General features: G+C 49.2%; 7 protein-coding genes across 7 annotated transcripts; 3 read left to right on the top strand and 4 right to left on the bottom strand.

Moving 5' to 3' along the window:
* Positions 1-1,187: 1,187 nt before the first annotated feature.
* N7533_005333 (ankyrin repeat domain-containing protein) lies at positions 1,188-2,507 on the top strand (the record flags this gene model as incomplete). The annotated part of the gene is made up of 1 exon (XM_057101983.1): positions 1,188-2,507. One exon carries the CDS (start codon positions 1,188-1,190, stop codon positions 2,505-2,507), a length of 1,320 nt encoding a protein of 439 aa, XP_056961613.1.
* A 2,397-nt stretch (positions 2,508-4,904) lies between these two features.
* Positions 4,905-5,979, top strand: N7533_005332 (F-box domain protein; the record flags this gene model as incomplete). Its single annotated transcript, XM_057101982.1, has 2 exons — positions 4,905-5,858; positions 5,971-5,979. The coding sequence occupies 2 exons, from the start codon at positions 4,905-4,907 to the stop codon at positions 5,977-5,979; spliced, it is 963 nt and encodes a 320-aa protein (XP_056961612.1).
* Positions 5,980-6,812: 833 nt separating this feature from the next.
* On the bottom strand, positions 6,813-7,982 carry N7533_005331 (uncharacterized protein; the record flags this gene model as incomplete). Its single annotated transcript, XM_057101981.1, has 1 exon — positions 6,813-7,982. The coding sequence occupies one exon, from the start codon at positions 7,980-7,982 to the stop codon at positions 6,813-6,815; it is 1,170 nt and encodes a 389-aa protein (XP_056961611.1).
* Positions 7,983-9,047: 1,065 nt separating this feature from the next.
* N7533_005330 (uncharacterized protein) lies at positions 9,048-10,605 on the top strand (the record flags this gene model as incomplete). The annotated part of the gene is made up of 2 exons (XM_057101980.1): positions 9,048-9,575; positions 9,640-10,605. The coding sequence occupies 2 exons, from the start codon at positions 9,048-9,050 to the stop codon at positions 10,603-10,605; spliced, it is 1,494 nt and encodes a 497-aa protein (XP_056961610.1).
* Positions 10,606-10,659: 54 nt separating this feature from the next.
* Positions 10,660-11,229, bottom strand: N7533_005329 (beta-lactamase domain-containing protein; the record flags this gene model as incomplete). Its single annotated transcript, XM_057101979.1, has 1 exon — positions 10,660-11,229. One exon carries the CDS (start codon positions 11,227-11,229, stop codon positions 10,660-10,662), a length of 570 nt encoding a protein of 189 aa, XP_056961609.1.
* A 1,178-nt stretch (positions 11,230-12,407) lies between these two features.
* N7533_005328 (putative alanine aminotransferase) lies at positions 12,408-14,256 on the bottom strand (the record flags this gene model as incomplete). The annotated part of the gene is made up of 2 exons (XM_057101978.1): positions 12,408-13,906; positions 14,121-14,256. The coding sequence occupies 2 exons, from the start codon at positions 14,254-14,256 to the stop codon at positions 12,408-12,410; spliced, it is 1,635 nt and encodes a 544-aa protein (XP_056961608.1).
* Positions 14,257-14,873: 617 nt separating this feature from the next.
* Positions 14,874-16,504, bottom strand: N7533_005327 (proteasome regulatory particle lid subunit RPN7; the record flags this gene model as incomplete). The annotated part of the gene is given in 4 exon segments (XM_057101977.1): positions 14,874-15,066; positions 15,152-15,749; positions 15,760-15,982; positions 16,046-16,504. 4 exon segments carry the CDS (start codon positions 16,502-16,504, stop codon positions 14,874-14,876), a joined length of 1,473 nt encoding a protein of 490 aa, XP_056961607.1.
* Between the last annotated feature and the right edge of the window lie 1,547 nt (positions 16,505-18,051).

Genomic DNA, 18,051 nt, shown 5'->3' with positions numbered 1-18,051 from the left:
CAAATCCATTCCACCGAAGCGGGTACGCTGTACAAGCATACCAACCGAAGTGCCGGCGTGAAGCCCGCATACCAAGCATTTCCCCAAGGTTTCTTTTAGTCAGGAGAACTCGTGCATACATAGCTATGTAGCTAGCAAGCCACAGTGGAAAGATCGTCCTCGTACATTGCCGGTACATGATACAGCATGCCATGCCACACGTACGCTGCGTCCGATCGACCCGCTTTCTCGTGATACAAGCCTCGAGTGCATGGGCTTGGCTAATGCTTAGCTGTGCACGGTGCGTCCTGGAACAGGGGTGACCTGGCGGTGTCTGGAGTGCTGGGTGGCTGGGGCTAGGGTTGGGGCTGGTGGGATGTATCACACGAGCAGAAGTGAGCTATCCTGCGAAGGTACTGACCAGTTTTAGACTGGCATTGCCTTGGTAGTAGTCCGAGTGCTACTTTGTAGTTATAGTCGCCCGGTCTATGTTTCGCACGAATTGCTCTATGAACTCATCATCTATTTTAAACTTATTTCCCAGACAAGTGCTGCTCTTTCTGACATCATGTTTCGGATATTGCGTTCGCCATGGCGGGATTCGTGGCTGATGCAAGGGAGATGCAACATTTACTCCGAAGTTCTACCTTCCTTTCCCGGGAATACCGAAGGGCTATGTCTTGTGTGCTATTGAATAATGTATGAATACATTCCAACTCGGGTCGGTCGGCATCTCGTGTACCTGAGTATGTACATTGTACCCTAGAATTGTCATGCTTAGGTATGAGTACCAGAAACGATACATGGCGGCCAGTCGTGACAGTAAGAAACGGCCGTGATTATTTCAAAGTAATCTTAAATTGAGTACTATCTAACGATGGTCTAGTACTAGTACGAAATAGTTGGGCTGACTTCTCCTTCAAGTTTTCATTGACGACGAAGGGCAACTTGAATACAATTGAGAATCAATATCTTTCATCTATTACTCCCGACTTGCTTATTCAAGTTTATGATCATTCCTCCACGGTACATCTCTATCGATAAAGTTCTCAAACAGTTCACTAGCCATATATTGAATTCTTGAAATTAAAAAAGCAGCAGTCTGTAGTCAATGCTTACTACATTGATAGGCAGCAGCTTACCCACTTAGGGCGCCCCCGCCAAGAGCCCACGTAGCAAGCAGATCCTCGCGATCCCGCCTCTTCGAAATGTCAGATCCTGATATGATGTTGGACATGACACTCTCTGGTATTCCAACAGAGCTCATCATTCTTATAGGCCAATGGCTGGCACCGAGTGACCTCAACGCTCTGGCCAAAACAAAGGGACGCTTCTACCAGAGTCTCAACCCGAGCCTGTGGCAGCAAAAGGAAGATCTCGCATTGCTTTGGGCCGCAGAGCATGGCAAGATAGAGTGTGCTCGCAAAGCGCTCGCATTCGGCGCGAATATTAATACCGAACATCCAGCGACCGCAGAAACATTGGCTCGACCGCGGGTATTTCTGCATCGGGAAAAATTGCACAATAAGAGCCGTGCCAGTCCCCTTCTCCTGGCCGCTGCAGCAGGACAGATGGAAATGGTTAATCTATTGGTTGGCGTTGACGGAGTTGATGTTAACCAACAGAATGATTCCGACCAGACGACACCCTTGATGATAGCGATCATCGCCGAGGAGGAAGACGTTGTTCGGGTCTTGCTGGCAGATCAAAACATTGACACCGATATCAAGTACAAATATGTCTATGGAGGCTCATTGATGGTTGCATCAATAGTTGGCAATGTCAATATAGTCCAGCAGCTCCTAAGCCATGGCAAAGATCCGAACAAGGGCAACATGATAAGCCAGTGTCCGTTATACCTCGCAGCCCAGAGCGGCCATAAAGATGTTGTGCGGGTATTGCTGCAGGCGGGGGCAATTCCACACCCACCTGACTCGAGATCAACCCAGGCTACGGCCTGGGGCAATTGGTACGGCAACCCATTCACTCATGCCATAGATAAGGGCCCGGAAATGATGAAAGAATTCCTCAAATCGCCTCTTTTCGATATTGAAAGAGTGAGGGATGAGTTAACTCGCGCTAAGTGTACGGCACTCATGAAGAAAAAGGAGGAAAAATTCAAATATCTCTTCTCAATCGACTGCCACGATATCGATTGGCATAATGGTGATGGCCGGACCGCATTATTCTGGGCCGCTACGTACGGCCAGGAAGAGGCGTTGAAGTTGCTTCTTGCATATGATGGATATGAAAGGGTGAATTGCAATACACAGACGCGTGGTGATATTTCCCGAGAAGATGTTCTTCGGCTAAATAGGGCTGGGTATGCTGGGTTTGGTGAAGGAGTCACTCCGTTGATCAGTGCTGCGAGACAAGGGCATATCGGCGCAGTGAGGCTTATTTTGACGGCAGATGGTATCGATATTCGTCACCGGGATGGAATATTTGGGGAAACAGCGCTGATGGCAGCGAGATCAAATGGCCACCTAGAAGTTGTTCAGTTGCTGCAAACTTATACCGAGGAGTAGAAGTGTTCTTGCGCGGTGATCATCTGCCGAGAAGATCAATTATTTAGATCATGGAATTCCTGTAGACATACTATGCACTTTCCCCATCTCATCTAAGTCATGTATTTTTTCTAAGGAGCATTGAATACATACGACCATAGGGTGTGGAGAACAGGGCTTCCCGTCCGCTCAGCCGTACTTAAGCCACATACTAAACGCAGTCAATAACCAAAGAGCCCTGGATCTTAAATTAGCGTCAGTTTCTGTGTTAGGGTGAGTGCGGGTGATATGGGTGAGAATTCTGGAGACTGGGGTGAGAGAGGTAAGAACGGGGTGAGAGGGGTGAGAATACCCACTGCGATGCGTTGCGTTCTCCTAATCTGCTGTAATGGTAGAAAAGAAAAGCCTGAGGGCGTAACTTTAGTCTGCTATTCCTGAATTTATTTTTCCTCAGCTACTCGACCGAAGATATACCCAGAAGAAATACAAAAGAAGCTAGACGACAGGAAGGCACGTGCCGCGTTATGTAGTTTCATCTACGAGTATCAGAACGCTAGGGAATAAGTGGTCAATACTATCTGCTATAAATAACTCGCTCTAGCTACGCTCTGCAAGTTACCTTAAAAATACGGAAAGCAAAGAAAGTCGACAGGGTATTATGCGAGCATAAATAACGAGGGTAGTGGGGATGTAATGAGAGATTATTTGACCAATGCGCCGCGTGTGCCGTTAGGGTGAGCGAACCTAACTAGGGCATGCCTAGATTCCAAATTCAACATAAAAGTGAACGGAAGATAGGGGTTGTTTTCTTTCCTGATCATTCTGAGGCCAGCTACTGAGAACAAGCTACGCCCTCCATAGATACCCCCAATAATCCAGCGTAAGTGAAATGCAAGAGTGCATCGCATTCATCAGTAAAGAGCGACCATCCGGAATCTTTTCTGCAAGGCCAATTAAGTCAGACTAAAGTTTCGATGACTAAGCATGGGAGCTTTCCACCATTCTGGACACGATACCGCGAGATCCAAATTGGTATGAATCAATTAAAGTCCTCTATAATTCTTCCAAGATCAACACTTGTTCTCTGAAAAATAAAAAGAATACCGCCGAAAGTCGACATTGACAACCACAAGACCTAATTATTGGGCTTATACAACTGAAACGCAAGCAAGAAGATATCTATGCGAGAGAATGGAAGCAATACAATATGGTACGTAGTGTAATATTGGGTAGCGACAAGGAGAAGAAGACGATCTATGAGAGATGAAGCCTAAGTGGTGGGATGGAAGGCACTAGTCCCAAACGGGACACCTCAACACCGTACTCATTGCATAGGCCAATATTTTTGGATGATAATAGAAGTCTTGAAATTCGTGTTGATTTGCTATGGCAATCAAAATAGGAGCTCTTGATTCTCTAAGCTTAATTAATTTTGATCTCTCAGGCCAAAAAATTTGCCGACTAAGCATATAGATATCTGGCCGCCAGAAGCCACCGTATTATAGTATGCACCACATCGAATGCTGTGTCTGAAATTTATCCAAAGATTTGTTTCACGATGGCACCCCGTAGGCCTCTTGGTGTGAAATATTGATATCAAGCCATGGGTAAATCTTGACCTAATCTTGGAAGTATGGCTTCCGAGTTGATGTCATGATGAGCCCCTGATCTGGGTGAAGCGGAAGCATGATATACCTATCTGAGATCCCTACCTAATAGACATTCTCCTCACCAAGCATGCTTCTTTGTATATGCCCTAGCTGAAGCGTCTGAATGTCAATGTGGATGTTCAACCATTGAACAGCACACAGCCACTGACATCACAGCCCGAAATGGAAGCAGGTCTTGCTCTGGACCTACAGAATCAATATCATGCTTGTGTTTGCTGTCAAGTAAGGGTAATGACGCCGTTTAACTTTTGGTCAAAATATTGCCTGAGTAAGTTTGGATGATCACTTTTATCTGTCTTTAGAAGCCGTGTCTAATTTTTCATGGTATATCCGGCAGAAAAGAGAGTCCAGCCATCAGACATCAATCGAAATGAGGGCGACTGGGTTACTTTCGTGATTGAAACAGAAACTACGAGGGCTAAGTACCTGGGCCCCTGCTTTATGATCATCAGGGCCAGACCTACAAAAGCTATCTTTATTCATGAATATTGTTATTCAATCTTCCTTCAACATATTCAAAGTGAAGATGTTGATCTCGAAAGGCTTTTTGTTGTTTGCCAAGATATATGGAGTTTCATATTTGTCTATTCTGGTATGCCTCTGAATACTGTGATGATTTTATAATGGAAGCTCGAACTAATGGAACTTTTGTTTAGAGGACAGACATCGACGATTGATGTTCACAAAACAGCCAATAGTTCCAAAGCCTAAGCGTTTCACGAGGGCTTCCCAAGTCCCACAAAAAGCCATGGCTGTTCCTAGGGGAATGTCTGGATATTCACCAGACTGCTTTGTTTCCCTTCCTATGGAGACAAGGATGCACATTGCCATTTATCTTGCCACTGCCGATTTCCTAGCTCTTCGACATGCATCGCGATCAATGGCAAAGGTCTTCAATATTCAATCATTCTGGAAGTCAAGATTTCATGCGGTGCAAGACAGAGGCTTCCTCGCCTATCTGGCCAATAACCCACAGGATGATGAGACTACAGATTGGCGGCTCATGTATCGCTGTACGGCGAATATTGATCTCATGCTCAAAAGAAAGTTTCCCGAACATTCATGCACACACGAAAGCATCTGGAATATCTGGATTCTAAAATCTCTGTGGGAGAATACACAGTGGTTGAGACAGAGATACTCAATGACACAGGCATCCTATGAGCAGATTGTGCTCTATAATCATATGCTTACTGAACTACATTGGACGGAGTTTTATGCTGGATTGGAATGCAATAGGGCGTCGCGCCAAGGAAAAGACAACGATTTATGTGAAGACTGCGGGGCTGAACATGTTCCTCTCATCCAAGCGATCCCATTGGAACATTCAGTTGTCAGCTTGGCAGTGTCCATTTTAAATGAAGGTCCACAGACTGTTATTACTGGTTTTGAGTTGGTGAGCGGCGAAAAGGACGTGGTAAACAAAGTTCTTGGATATCGCCTGCTAGGAGGGCAAGTGACTATTAGCCTTCGCGGCCAGGAATTGAGGGGATTTTCTATTGTTAGTAGCCGCGGAAATATCCACGCATTGCAGCCAATCTTCTTCAACAACGATGTGAAACCTGGTTGGGTAGGTCAACCAGAGTTGTGTTTCGACGATCTATATGACGAGTCCTACTCTACCTCCAAATCTTGGATCAAGCGCTCATCAACAGAAGTAGTGTTGGAGCGTGGGATTACAGCCTTTTGTGGAAAATTTGATGTAAGTTGCTGCCTTCTGGATATGATAGACAATATTAACTTTCGAATAGTCTTGTAAGATGATCGGATTGTCTATAGCCTAGGTGAGGCCATCTGCTACAACATTCTTCTAGAAGATTTGAGTAGGCAATACGCAAATAGTCACGTGCTGACTGTTTCACGCTGCTTTGAGCGCATTTTACCCAAAGTAGTATAGTCAGCCTTGCCCCTGACGTAGCTGACCTTGTCTGACCTTGCCTAAAATGCGATACTATAACTATTAAAGGTGATAAAAGATCGGAGGTCTTGAGCGGACAAAAATGACTCAATAATTTTCTACTTGAATCAAGAGGTTCAGCACGTTGGTCGCGGGCTGAAGCAAAACTCTACTCTGTAGAATATGATGGGCCTCATGTCTACAGAGTACAGTATATTCGAAAATCACTCCACCGAGGGGGCTGTATGCAGATGCCAAGACACTGGTTATTTCAGATAGAGCATCGTGGCCCAATGGTGTTGCCCTCTCGCTCAGCTTGAAGGGTCAGTGCGGTGGTTACAAGACGAAAAGTGATTCTCACCCCCTCTCACCCTGCTATTGCGCACTCACCCTTCTCACCCCCGGTCGCGCGACGCTAAAGCGGCTCTCACCCATTTCTCACCCTAGCGGCACCCACCCGACTACTGGCCGCATTTAAGCCACACGCCGGCAGGTTAGTAGTATGGTGGGTGACCACATGCGAATCCCTGCTGTTGTATGTTTTTTTTCTTTTTCGCTTTTTTGTCTGTCTTCTGTAGTTTTATTCTTGAAATATTTTGTATACAGAAAACTAGTTATATAACAACCACTGAGTACCTAGGTAGGCAAGCAGAAAAAACAGTGGTACTTGGAGAGAGCCCTGGAGTGTGCGTGCTACCCGCCTAGTGCGAATATAATATACATTGAATTGAAGAGCAATGTTTTCTTCCAACTTCAAGGTTATAATTTCGCAGAGCGCCGATTCTTCGCGGCTTTCTTGACGAAGTCGTCCATGATGAACTGACATGAAGCCATGGCATTCAGTTCCTTGTCATCTCTCAGCCGTTCCAAGACAACAGCTTCGCCAGCAATCATAACATCGACTTCGCCAATCTTACAACCTGGCAGGAGAGTAAACTCGCCATGCGGAGGCACCCGGCCAAAATATGGCTCACGATACGCCTCACACCGGCCGAGGCTAGGACCCCAGTCTTCACGTATGGCTGGGCCTAGACGTGTGTGATCTGTGACAAAGGCATCGAGGGGACCTGCTGGTACTAGCCCCGGGCTCATAGGGTGCATTTGCGCAATCTCGATCATTTCGTGGAATTTCTCTTCGCTCCAGTTGTTGTTACTTCTGCGAATCAGCGCTGCTGCTTTGGCCAAGGCCTCTGGGGCTGGAGATGCGAAGTCACCAGTCTTTGCAGCAACTGGGAATACGTCCAGGCAAGCCGGCATGTAATCGAAAGGCAAAGGTGGTGTCAGGCGGCGGCGTACACTCCCAACGTAAGCGATACGCGTCGTTTTAGGTATAGGCTCCGCGCCAGAAACACCGGGGGCCCATTTGGCCGCGAAGAAACGCTGCCAAGTAAACGCTGTCAGACAGTCGATGGATGATAACTTGGTTTCTTTCGGCGATGCTCTCTCGGCGACGAGCTTCAGTTTTTGGATTGATGATTGAGGGAAGGTCCATATACAAGTCGATAGCTGACGAAGCTTTCCTTCAGGAAATTTGGCCCGATCATTGTCTGTCAAACGAGCCTTGGTGAAAAGGTCGTCTATTGTCTTGGCCATCTTTTGGGGATCGCGAGGGTCGAGGATTTGCCAATGTGGGAGATTTCCCACGCGAGCTGCTAACTTGTCGAGATCATGCTCAGTCTGCACATTAGGCGTCAACATCGAGCGATCCATCAAGTTGGCTGCTATTTGTTGCGGCAGCGGAGGCTCAGGCATGTTCTTTGTCCGCGCATTGGCAACAGCGCACGTTTGACGTGCCCAAGATCCCATCACGTCCATACACTGTACGAGATCGCACATAGCATGTGCGATCGAAATAGTTAACACTATTCCGCCTTCGATGACATTGAATCGAGGCATCAGGATGGGGTCGCCAGTCTGGGTGCTCGGCATGACTTTTGGGCGCAGTTTGCCTGAGACCATCTCGGTCGCCATCACCGAATGGCCAGCCAAATATTCTAAACTCTTCATAAGAAGGCATTTCCTTTATATCTCGGTGGTCGTGGAACTCAAAGTTGACACCGGCGTGTGGCATTGGGCGAATCTCGATCGAGTTGCGTCCAGTTTCATCCTGGATGATTCTACCACAAAGATGTGGGTGCTGGTATATGTAGCGGGCGAGGCCTCGTTTGCAATCTTCGTAGATCTGCCGGGGGTCGGCGTTTGGTTTTAAAGGAAAAAACTTGGTTGGCGAAGGATAGACTGGGGTTGTCAAATTATCCATAGCAGATAACCTGATGAGAGAGGGAAGCACAGGAACCGCAGGCTCAACCCATGAGCTCGGCACTGACAGTGTTTGGGGGTCCATTGAAAAGTCAAGCGCCATCATTCACAGCGAAGAGAGAAGATGTAGAACTAACCGCGTAGGTTTCCAAGGTGTTGAGGTCGCGGTACTATTAGTATGAACACCCGTGGACTTAGATTACAATTTTACTACCTTCCACTCCCCCCCTTCTCCTCCCTTCTCTTCCCTCCTCGTCCCTTCCTCACCGTCTAGCTGATTGTAGGCCGATCCCGACGATCACAGCAGTTCAATGATTCGTCCTTTCCCATAGGGTCCCACAGGTTCATCGTCCTGGGAAGTGGAGCCCCCGATTGCTGCTGTGGGGCCTGTAGGCTCATTTGAGCATTTGGACCCTCAGTCAGTCAATAATGGACGAACGATCGTCGTTTAAACTCCGATAGTTTAAAAAATTTTTTATTTCAACACCAAATAGTACCTTATCCTCAGCTAGCATGCCGTCCTGACAACGGAGTAAATTCCGATAGAGCAATGATTCACGCATGATCGAAGATCGTAATAGAGCATTTGGTAGGGCGAAGTCTGTGCTTTACCCTGTGTTCGTGGCCTTTTTTTTCTCTCTCCAAGGCGTTGTCCTTTTTTTTTTTTCACTCATCAGCTCATCTATTCCTCTGGTTTTGAAAAGATAGGAGCCCATAGCGCAGAATTTACCCAAGATGTCTGAAACCATCACCGAAGCCAATGTGCCGGCCAGCTCTGTCGCAGTCATCAAGCCACACCCAGACACCCACGGACAAGTTGTGAGACTTTCCGCGATCGACCAGATTGCGCCTAGGGATTACATGTCAATATGCCAATTTTTCCGACTGGGTCCAGATGTGGATAAGAGAGAAATCTTCCGCGCCCTCCAGGAAGCTCTGTTGAACATCGTGAATGACCTACCGGAGCTTGCATGCTGTGTGCAGAAACACACCCAGAGTAGCCGTGAAGAAGTGGAGCTCATATTTGACTCCAACAAGGGTGTTGAAATCCATTACAAAGATTATACTTCACCGGAGTATTGTGATCTGTGGAACTTTGGCTCATTTGACCAACTTGAGGAGGAACACTTCCCTCTCAACAAGTTGCCAAGGCATATTGTTTTCGGAACGTCTGCCAAGCTGGTAGATGGTGTGAGGCTTCCAGCCCTTGTCATTCAACTTAATTTCATTCCCGGAGGACTAATCCTTGGAGTATGTCTACATGTAAGTCCTGCACTATCCTGTCATGTTCAATTCTGTGTCGAGAGCCGCACTAACGAAGAAATAGCATGTTGCTGGTGATGGTCAAAGTATTTTCATGCTATTGTCTGCCATGGGCGCTCATTTTTCCGCTGCGATCGATGGGCTAGACAGCAAACCTACCTCGCAAATCCATCTCCTAGAGAGAAGTGGTGTCGTTGACGGCGATAAAAGTGTAAAGATTCAGGAATTCCCTCACTGGAAGCTTGCAGATGCCACTGGCGAGTTCCTCAATCCAACGGCGTACACAGCTAGTGAGGTTTCCACATTCCAATATGCTACATACTTCATCTCAGCCGAGAAGCTCGCCTTGCTCAAACGCCGCATCTCGAACAACGTTCCCGAAACCAAGCTCGGCACAATCGAAACATTGGGTGCCTTTATCTGGCGTCACGTAATCGTGGCCAGAAATATCGATCCTCAGACGTATCCCGAGGCAAAGCTTTCCATCACCATCGATGCCAGGGGCCGGATGAAAGCCCCCAATGTCCCATCCAACTATTGGGGGAACTTCGCGGAACCAAACGCAGTGGCCAGGCTATCCGTTGCGCGTCTTCAGCAAGGCGCATCGTCACCAACATCAGACGATCCCACGAACACCATCTACCCCGAGGCGGCGCGTCGAATCAACAGAGCCATAGCTGCGGTGGATGATAAGGCAGTCAGGCGTCTTGTCGGTATCCTTAATCAGATGCCCAAAAGCACAACATTAACGTGGAATGTCAACCGCTACCCTGGCCCAGACATGCTTCTTGTCTGTCTCCAGGGTCATGCGTACAATGATATCTACTTCGGCAATGAGCTTGGTTTTCCCGCAGCATCACGATTCACTGTCGGTGATACCGAAAGCAAACCTGATGGCCGCTGTATGATTATGCCACCTCGCCGTGGCGACGGGAAAGGTCTTGAAATCGGGCTGCAGTATGACAATAGCACACTAAAGAGGCTTGAGAACAATGCTGAGTTCGGGGAGTTTTTTGTGCGGAGAAACTAAATCCTGCTCTCGGATGAGGGAAGGGGTTGTTCTTTAGACTCGTTGTCTCGTGTATTATAATGGAAAAAGAAGCACTAAGAGCGAAACCAATTTTAGACATGTCAACATAATCATAGTTCTAATATCCTCATAATACAGGATCGATTTGAATAAAATTTCCCCTCCCATTTCAAGGGGTGACAATGTTGAAGGCAGGGTTTGGGACGGTTTTGGGATGGTGACCCGGGATGTGATATCGCTCCAGGCGTCCAGGTCCCCAGATGTAGTGAATTTGCCGACATTTGGGTTATTGCCAGAAGTTGTGCCTCCAACGAGATACACGAGTTCCTGGTGCTTGAGCCAGACAGTCAGAGAAATCCCGGCGTTTCGCGGGTTCGGAAATGCAGTATATGGAACGGCATGCCCCGTCAGGGCAGCGTTGCTGAGTCTCAGGTGCCACCCCGCACCCGGCTTTCCGACTTGGTCCACGTCTTCGACCATAAAATCAATGGTGATTTCCTTTTCAAGATATTTCGTGGGCTGCTTGAACGCCTCTGGCCCATTGATACGGATGACGATGGTGTCGAATAGCTGGTCAAAGCTTAGAGCCATCAACGATTGAGGTGACATTGCGTTGGGGCCCATTCTGCAGCTCGAAAGCTCCGATGAGATAGAAATTGTTGGGTGGTGTCTGACAAGATGTCAGGATTACCGTTTGCTCGTAGAAGTCCTCGAGTCGCAAATTCAAAGTCGTGGTTGCTGTCTTCATACGGGGCTGTGTGGCAACTATAATGAACCGTGAAAGTGGGAGAAAGACTGACACTGGCACTAGTACTGTCACCTGGACAGTTGATGGACTTGAAGTGGTGCAAAGCTAGTAGTAGCAGTTGGGTACTATGCCCAGGTGTTTTGTACTTTCCAAGGTTCTATTTCCCAGGTGGGGGTTGGCCTCAATAATAAGTAGGATTCCAACCCACCCCTTTCCTTTTCAGATGCCTATACTCCGAGTTGGACTATCAATTCAAGTTGGATAATGCAACCTTGGAACACCATTGACAATAACCTTCAAGTTAAAATCACTCGTTCCCCTGATTGAGGATCGTTGCCATTTTCATATCGTAGGACAAACTGTACAAACTTGAACTAGAACCTAGGTATTCCACAAGGCTCTATCTTACTGACCACATCTCATATGCCCCTAGAAATCCAGAGAATACACTCCAAACGGCAGAAAACGGTCAATCTCGTGTATGTACATTACGTACAGGGACGTCATGCATGTCAAGAGCCTATTGTTAGTAAGCAAGTTCCATAAACCTCTCCTCTCCATTCCTCACGCTGTTCGAGAAGATGATTTATCAACCCTTTCATGGGCTGTCAAATCCCATTCAAAAAACATAATAACTTTCAAGCGGTATATGTCGAATTAACTATCTGGTAGAAGATAGCCCAAAACAACCCGCTATGAAGCTTCTACTTGAGTCGGCGCGGGTTGACAATTGAGATGGAGTATATTTCGTTCTATTCTAGCTTGCACAATGCATATTTCCACTGCAAAAAAAACAAAGCTATACGATCCCAGCCTGTTGCCAGACCAAGTTCATGCTGAGGACACTGGCCCGCAAAGCGAATAACCAGCGGGACCAGCACCACGGATATGTGGTCTAGATGGTATCAAATCAAGAGATAAAAAAAAGGAGAGCCCGCGCGGAAAGTAGCGGGCCACGGGAAAGCAAGCGACGAGGCGCAAAGTCATCTCACATAATGTAAAGGGAAGGCCAAAGGGGCTCAAAGGCAAAAGATGCATGTCATCCAAGGTCTACTCAAAGTTGGGCCTTGTTGAGTCCACCGTACTTCTTTATGAACTCGGAGTGGAACTGCACGATGCGCTCCACCCAGTCAGTGCCGGGGGCAAGGAAGGTAGTGCGGAAGTGCAAGGTGTCGGGCTTCTGGCCGAAGCCGGAGCCCGGTACGACGCAGACACCCGTGGCATCGAGCAAGGCAAGGGCGTAGAACTCGTCCGCGGTACGGCCATCAGCCTTGGCGGCCTCGACGGCCTTGGCGGGGAGATGAATGGTGGGGAAGAGGTACATAGCGCCCTGAGGCTCCTGGCATTCGACACCCTCCATACGCTGGAAAGCGTCGAAGAGGGCCAGGGCACGCTTGTGCAGGCCGTCCCGGATACCGTTGTACTCCTTCTGATAGAGCTCGAAGCTCGGGTCGCCCTTCTGGGGAGGGTTGACCATGGTCTCGAGCAAGCACTGTGCGACGACCGGCGGGCACAGACCGATACTTACGACCTTGTAGATCTGCTCCTGGACCAAGGGGTCGAAGCCGACCAGCTCGAAGTATCCGCCGCGGTGGCCGCACTCACCAACCATACCCTTGGAGGTGCTGTGCAGGGAAACCAGCTCCACGTTGTCATACTTGCCGGGCTGCTCCTGCTGGAGCTGACGGAGGCGCTTCTTGAATGAGACAAATTCTCCGCTGAACACGTTGGTTTGGTAGACCTCATCGGCGATGATAACCAGCTTCTCCGCGGCGGCAATGTCAATGACTTGCTTGATATCGTCGGCGCTCAGAGAAGCACCAGTAGGGTTACCGGGGTTGATGACGGCGATGGAGCGCACGTCGGTGCCCTCGGCCTTGGCGTCGGCGATAGACTTCTCGATCACCTTGATATCGGTACCCCATGCCTTCTGCTCGTCCAGAAGGTATGGCACGCAGCGCGCATTTAGGAGGGCCAGAGTGGCGGTATAAAGAGGATATTGGGGGATGGGCACCAAGACACCGGCGCTAGGCTTATCGCAGATAACGTTCAGCAGGGTGGTGACACCGGAAGAGGCACCGGCGGTCAGGAAAAGATCCTGAGGGTTGGCGGGGAAGCCGTCACGGTTTTCGATAAATTTGGCGACGCTGTTGCGGATTCCTAGGGCTCCTTGGCTGTGGCTGTAAGCACCGACACTGCGCACATCGGTCAAGAGAGCCTGGGCCCGGTCAATAACATCCTGGTTGTATCCGAAGGAGGTCTTGAGGGCGGTTGGGTTCTCCAGCAACAGCGGGTTCTCGACGAGACTGAGAACTTGACGGAAGAAGGTGATGGGCTTCTGGTCGAGTTGTTGGGGGTTTCCAATGTTGGCGAAGATGACGCTGTCGAAGGGCAGGGACTTGTCGCCCTTGAGCAGACGAGCACGGTATTCCTCGGCCTTGACAGCCAATTCTCCACGCACAGCGTACTTGGCGGCTCTGACGTTAGGGTTGATGTTGTCAAGGGAGAGGCCCTTTCCGGAGAGGGTGGATTGAGTGCGAGTCATAGTGGGCACTGTGTATTGACCCGGGGGGTTTTAGTTAGTTGAGGTCAAAATAGTTGGAGTAAGTTGAGTTGAATTGAATTGAGGCCTGAGTGACAGGAGTGAAGAGGTGGGAAGCGATGGAACGATGTTGTCATACGACGAAGGATACCCTCGGAGGGGCAGCCGACGTTCATATATAGCGCATATATAAGGCAAACGCAAATCATCCGACGTTAAACGTACCTGACTTGGACTTGGACCAAGCGGAGAATCCCCCCGCAGCCGCGGTCGGGCGATGTAGGAGACCATTCGGCCGGGTCACCGATACCCGCAACGGGGATGCCCGCGCGCGGGAGCCGAGTCGAAATTGCCAGGACATGACGATCAAGGAAGTCAGTTGGGCGTTCCCTTTAGGCTTAGTAGGGATCGATCACTGGTGGCTTGGGGGCTGAAGGGAGGGGGGGGAGGAAAAAAAAACCCTTTTGCCCTGGAGAGTCCTTGGGAGGGCCCGATTGGGCGGTGAGGTTGTGAGTCAGCATGTTTTTCCCCACAAGCGCGATAAAATGCGGAGTCAATTTGTCAATTTATCAATTTATCGGACGAGAACTGGCGATAAGACTATAGGGTATCATTCTATGACTCGAATTGACTATCTGGGAAAGTGGGATAGGAAATATACCTGGGGTAGAGCAGAATGGAGACCAGGTGAAGTATGGGGGAGCCAGTACTGACTAAATCACTCCTAGTCAACTAGTCAACTACGCTATGAATTCCCTCGGGAAGATTACTTGCCCGCGGAGTGGACTCCGTTGGCCACTCTGGAGCCACACCCCATCTTGTGGGGGATCGTAGCCTCCACTTGTAGTGGTTCCGATTATGGTTAGGACATATACTCGCGTGCAAATGAAGATCTGTGTCATTCCATTCCGTGGTTATTAGTTACTCTTAGGTAACCCTCTGATGCCTATCCTCTCTGACCCAAGGTATCTATCTAATCTAACTACGCTCACTGCCACGAAGTCGAACGGCCTGTCCGTATTTCTGGAGTTTGGTAATCAGGGCGTCACCGTGCTTCACCACGTCCGAGTATTGCTTGTTCTTGTCATCGGGTCGGTTGGTTTCAATAATTCCATTGACGCGGTCAATCGTGCAGGAAATGCGGTTGCTGGAGATGAACTTGGCCAGGTCGCTGCAATTGAGAAAACAAAGTCAGTCAAATGGGTCGGGTCATCGCAAGGCAACATTCGAAGCAAGAGAGAGAAAGAAAAACATACCGGTCCAGATAATCCACAGTCACACCAAAGTCGCTAGCCATGCTGTTCAAGCCCACTACCCGGTAGCTTTGGAGTAGCTGCTGGTAAGCGCGGAGTCGCATCTCACGAACAAACCAGGCCCGGTGCTCGTGCAAGTATCGGTCCTGCGTCAGGAAATGATCCTCGACGGCAGCGAGTGCTACGAAGAATGAGCGGTAGTTGCCATTATAGAGACTGTTGACCAGGTTGGCCAGAGGTGAGAAGTCGACAGGGATCTCGCTTTCGGCCTGTGGACCGGAGCCAGTGGCCAGAGTTGTCAGGTTAACAGCGGTCTTGGCACCGCCGGTAGGAGTTGATGTTGATGCTGTAGCATCCTTCATTTCCTCATCCCGAGCACCGGGGCCAGCCGAGGTCTCACCAGCCAGAGCGGCCAGTTGGTCCTCGCCGGCACCCAAGATAGCCTTGATCTCGGGTGCATCCACCACCTTCGCCTTAAAGTCCACCCGCTTTAGGGATAGAGATCCCGCAAGCACGGAGTAGATTACCAACGCAGAGTAGCTGCACAGTTCGTAACTTGTAAAGGTGGACAGACTGTCCAGAAGAAGGGGGGGCGGCAAGGCTGTAGGAACGGATTGTGAGCAGGTGCATGCCCTTGTAGGCCTTGAGGCGATTCCTCCGGTCCCAATCACCACCGCTCTCCACCAGGGTCTCTGCCCGCTCGATGGTCTTCTTGACAAACACGCGGTCTCCAAAGAACAATCCAATGCGGATCATAGCCAGAACCAGGTCAATTTTGGTGCCGAGGAATCCGATCTTATCGAGGAGGGCTTCGTGCGACTCAATAGCTCGGTCCTATACAGGGATGATGTGTTAGTACAAGGAGAATGATATTTTCAAAGTTCTTTCAAGTCGTACCTTATCTCCAACGCGAGCCCAGAACTCGGCCCGTTTCCCTCGCGCGGCTTGTACCTCAGTCTCGCCGGCGGCCTCCTCTGCCTCGTCCTCCTCCTTTTGGAAGGTCTCAAGCTCTTGCTTGTTCTCCTCCACGAGAGATTGATACAGCTGCTCATCCCAAGGAAAGTCGATATTTTGTGGAGACTTGCGCGATGCCAGCATATCGGAGATGATCAGAGGCTTGGAAGTGGCCGTGTGAGGGTGTTGCGTCACACCTTCGCCAGAGTTGTTCAGGATGCCCTCGACTGGATGGGCGAGGTAGCGATAGAAAGGGGCCATCTTGCGCTCCTTGATGGCATCTTGCAGCTTGGACAATGAGGACTTCTGGATGGACGACTCGCATGCAGGGTTGGAGAGGTTGAAGACATGTTGGGCGAGGAGGAGGTCGGGGTACTTGATGTATTGCGGATCAGACCCCATGATTGCGAGGGGCCGATGGAAATGAAGATGTCGAAAAGGAAAGCAGAATGGGAGAGAGGGTGCTATGGGGAGTGTTTCGATGGGATTCGGGATGCATCATCGTAGCTGGGAAGCTCAGCTGGCCGAATGTTTCTCCGGGCCGTTGGGGCCATTTAGTTCAGGCACCAAGGCAGCAATTATTCCGGCCTCAGGATTCAGGCAATAAGGCAGGATATTATTTCTGCCTGAGCTCGGTTCTCGGTTCGCCACGCCAGCCGCCAGCCTCGTACGTATTGGCCGAGAGATTAAATTAATTCAAGCACTAGAGTAGTATGTACAAAGGCTAATCTGTAGGCAGCTGGTCGCGTGCCCTGGTGCAGCAATATGATCTTTTACTAGCAGTATTGTATACATATTCTGTACTCCTTTGTAAATTAGGCAGCCTTATGGACAAAAAACTGCAGTCTTTCAATAGAAGGTCAGAACAAACCAGAACACATCCACTGCTGTACTAGAGTGGTACTTATACTAGAGTAGTATATGGTAGTAATGCCAAGTATATCTTTGTACTATGTAATCCTACTACTAGTTAGTAGTTACTATATGCCAGTGCCAGTGTACCTGGGCAGATCGTTTCTTCTCCCTCACCACCCTTCCCTCACCCACACTGTGACCACTCCCCCACCCGAGGTCTTCACCTTCTCTCACTTCCCTGAATTCTCACCATCCGTGGCTCACACTAACTTTTCCTAAATCCCAACTAAACTAAATTGACAATTGCTAACCTCAAAGGACGATAGTGACTGCCACCACGGCACCACCTTCTCCACTCTTGCATTCCGGCCCCGATCAACGGCCCGCACGTGCTTGCGCTCATAGGATATCGGCTTTCCAATTCACCATCTTACAAGGTTACTATTACTAGTACCTTAAGATACACATGGCCTTGCCGGGTTCCGTTATCAGATCATCTCCAGAATGTTCGGTCCAATCCGATCCAGACCTTGTCGTGTGCACATCCCTCAAGCTGCGAGTATTCGGACACGCCGAGGAGACCCCGTGGCCCTGTGCCCTGTGATAGAAACAAAACTTTTCATTGGCCGCCCCTTTGTGCAAGCTACAATGCTTGACCCAAAACAGCATTGGGCCACATCCACTTTGACTCCAGTTGCTCCAGTTGGCGCCCCACACCCCGCTACAACCTGCGGATTCGGGTGGTACTTGGATGCCGCGATATGATCTCTGCCCTTGCCCTTGTTAGAGGCTACCACTTGCTCTACCGGGCTAGACAATCTACTAATTCGCGCTAACTCTCTCTTACTTTGGCTTGGTTACTCTTTTTTACTCTTTTTTATTCTTTTTTCTCTCCTAGTCTACTTCTCTCAGCCCTTCTTATTCCTCGCGTCTCCCCTCTTTCAAGTTCTTAACCTTTGTTTTCATTCAGCTTCTGCCTCCTCGATCAGCACCTACCCGCACCGCGTCGGTATCGGCGTGATACCGTCTTACTGCACTCGCGATTCCAGCGGTATCGAGTTTATCTACCCTCCATTCACTCCCTCGCAACTCCC

Source organism: Penicillium manginii (assembly GCF_028828005.1).
Source record: "Penicillium manginii strain IBT 31320 chromosome Unknown utg000004l:1.0-7231830.0:1.0-7236170.0, whole genome shotgun sequence".
NCBI classification, from domain to species: domain Eukaryota; kingdom Fungi; phylum Ascomycota; class Eurotiomycetes; order Eurotiales; family Aspergillaceae; genus Penicillium; species Penicillium manginii.
This window is presented reverse-complemented; position numbering and strand designations above follow the sequence as displayed.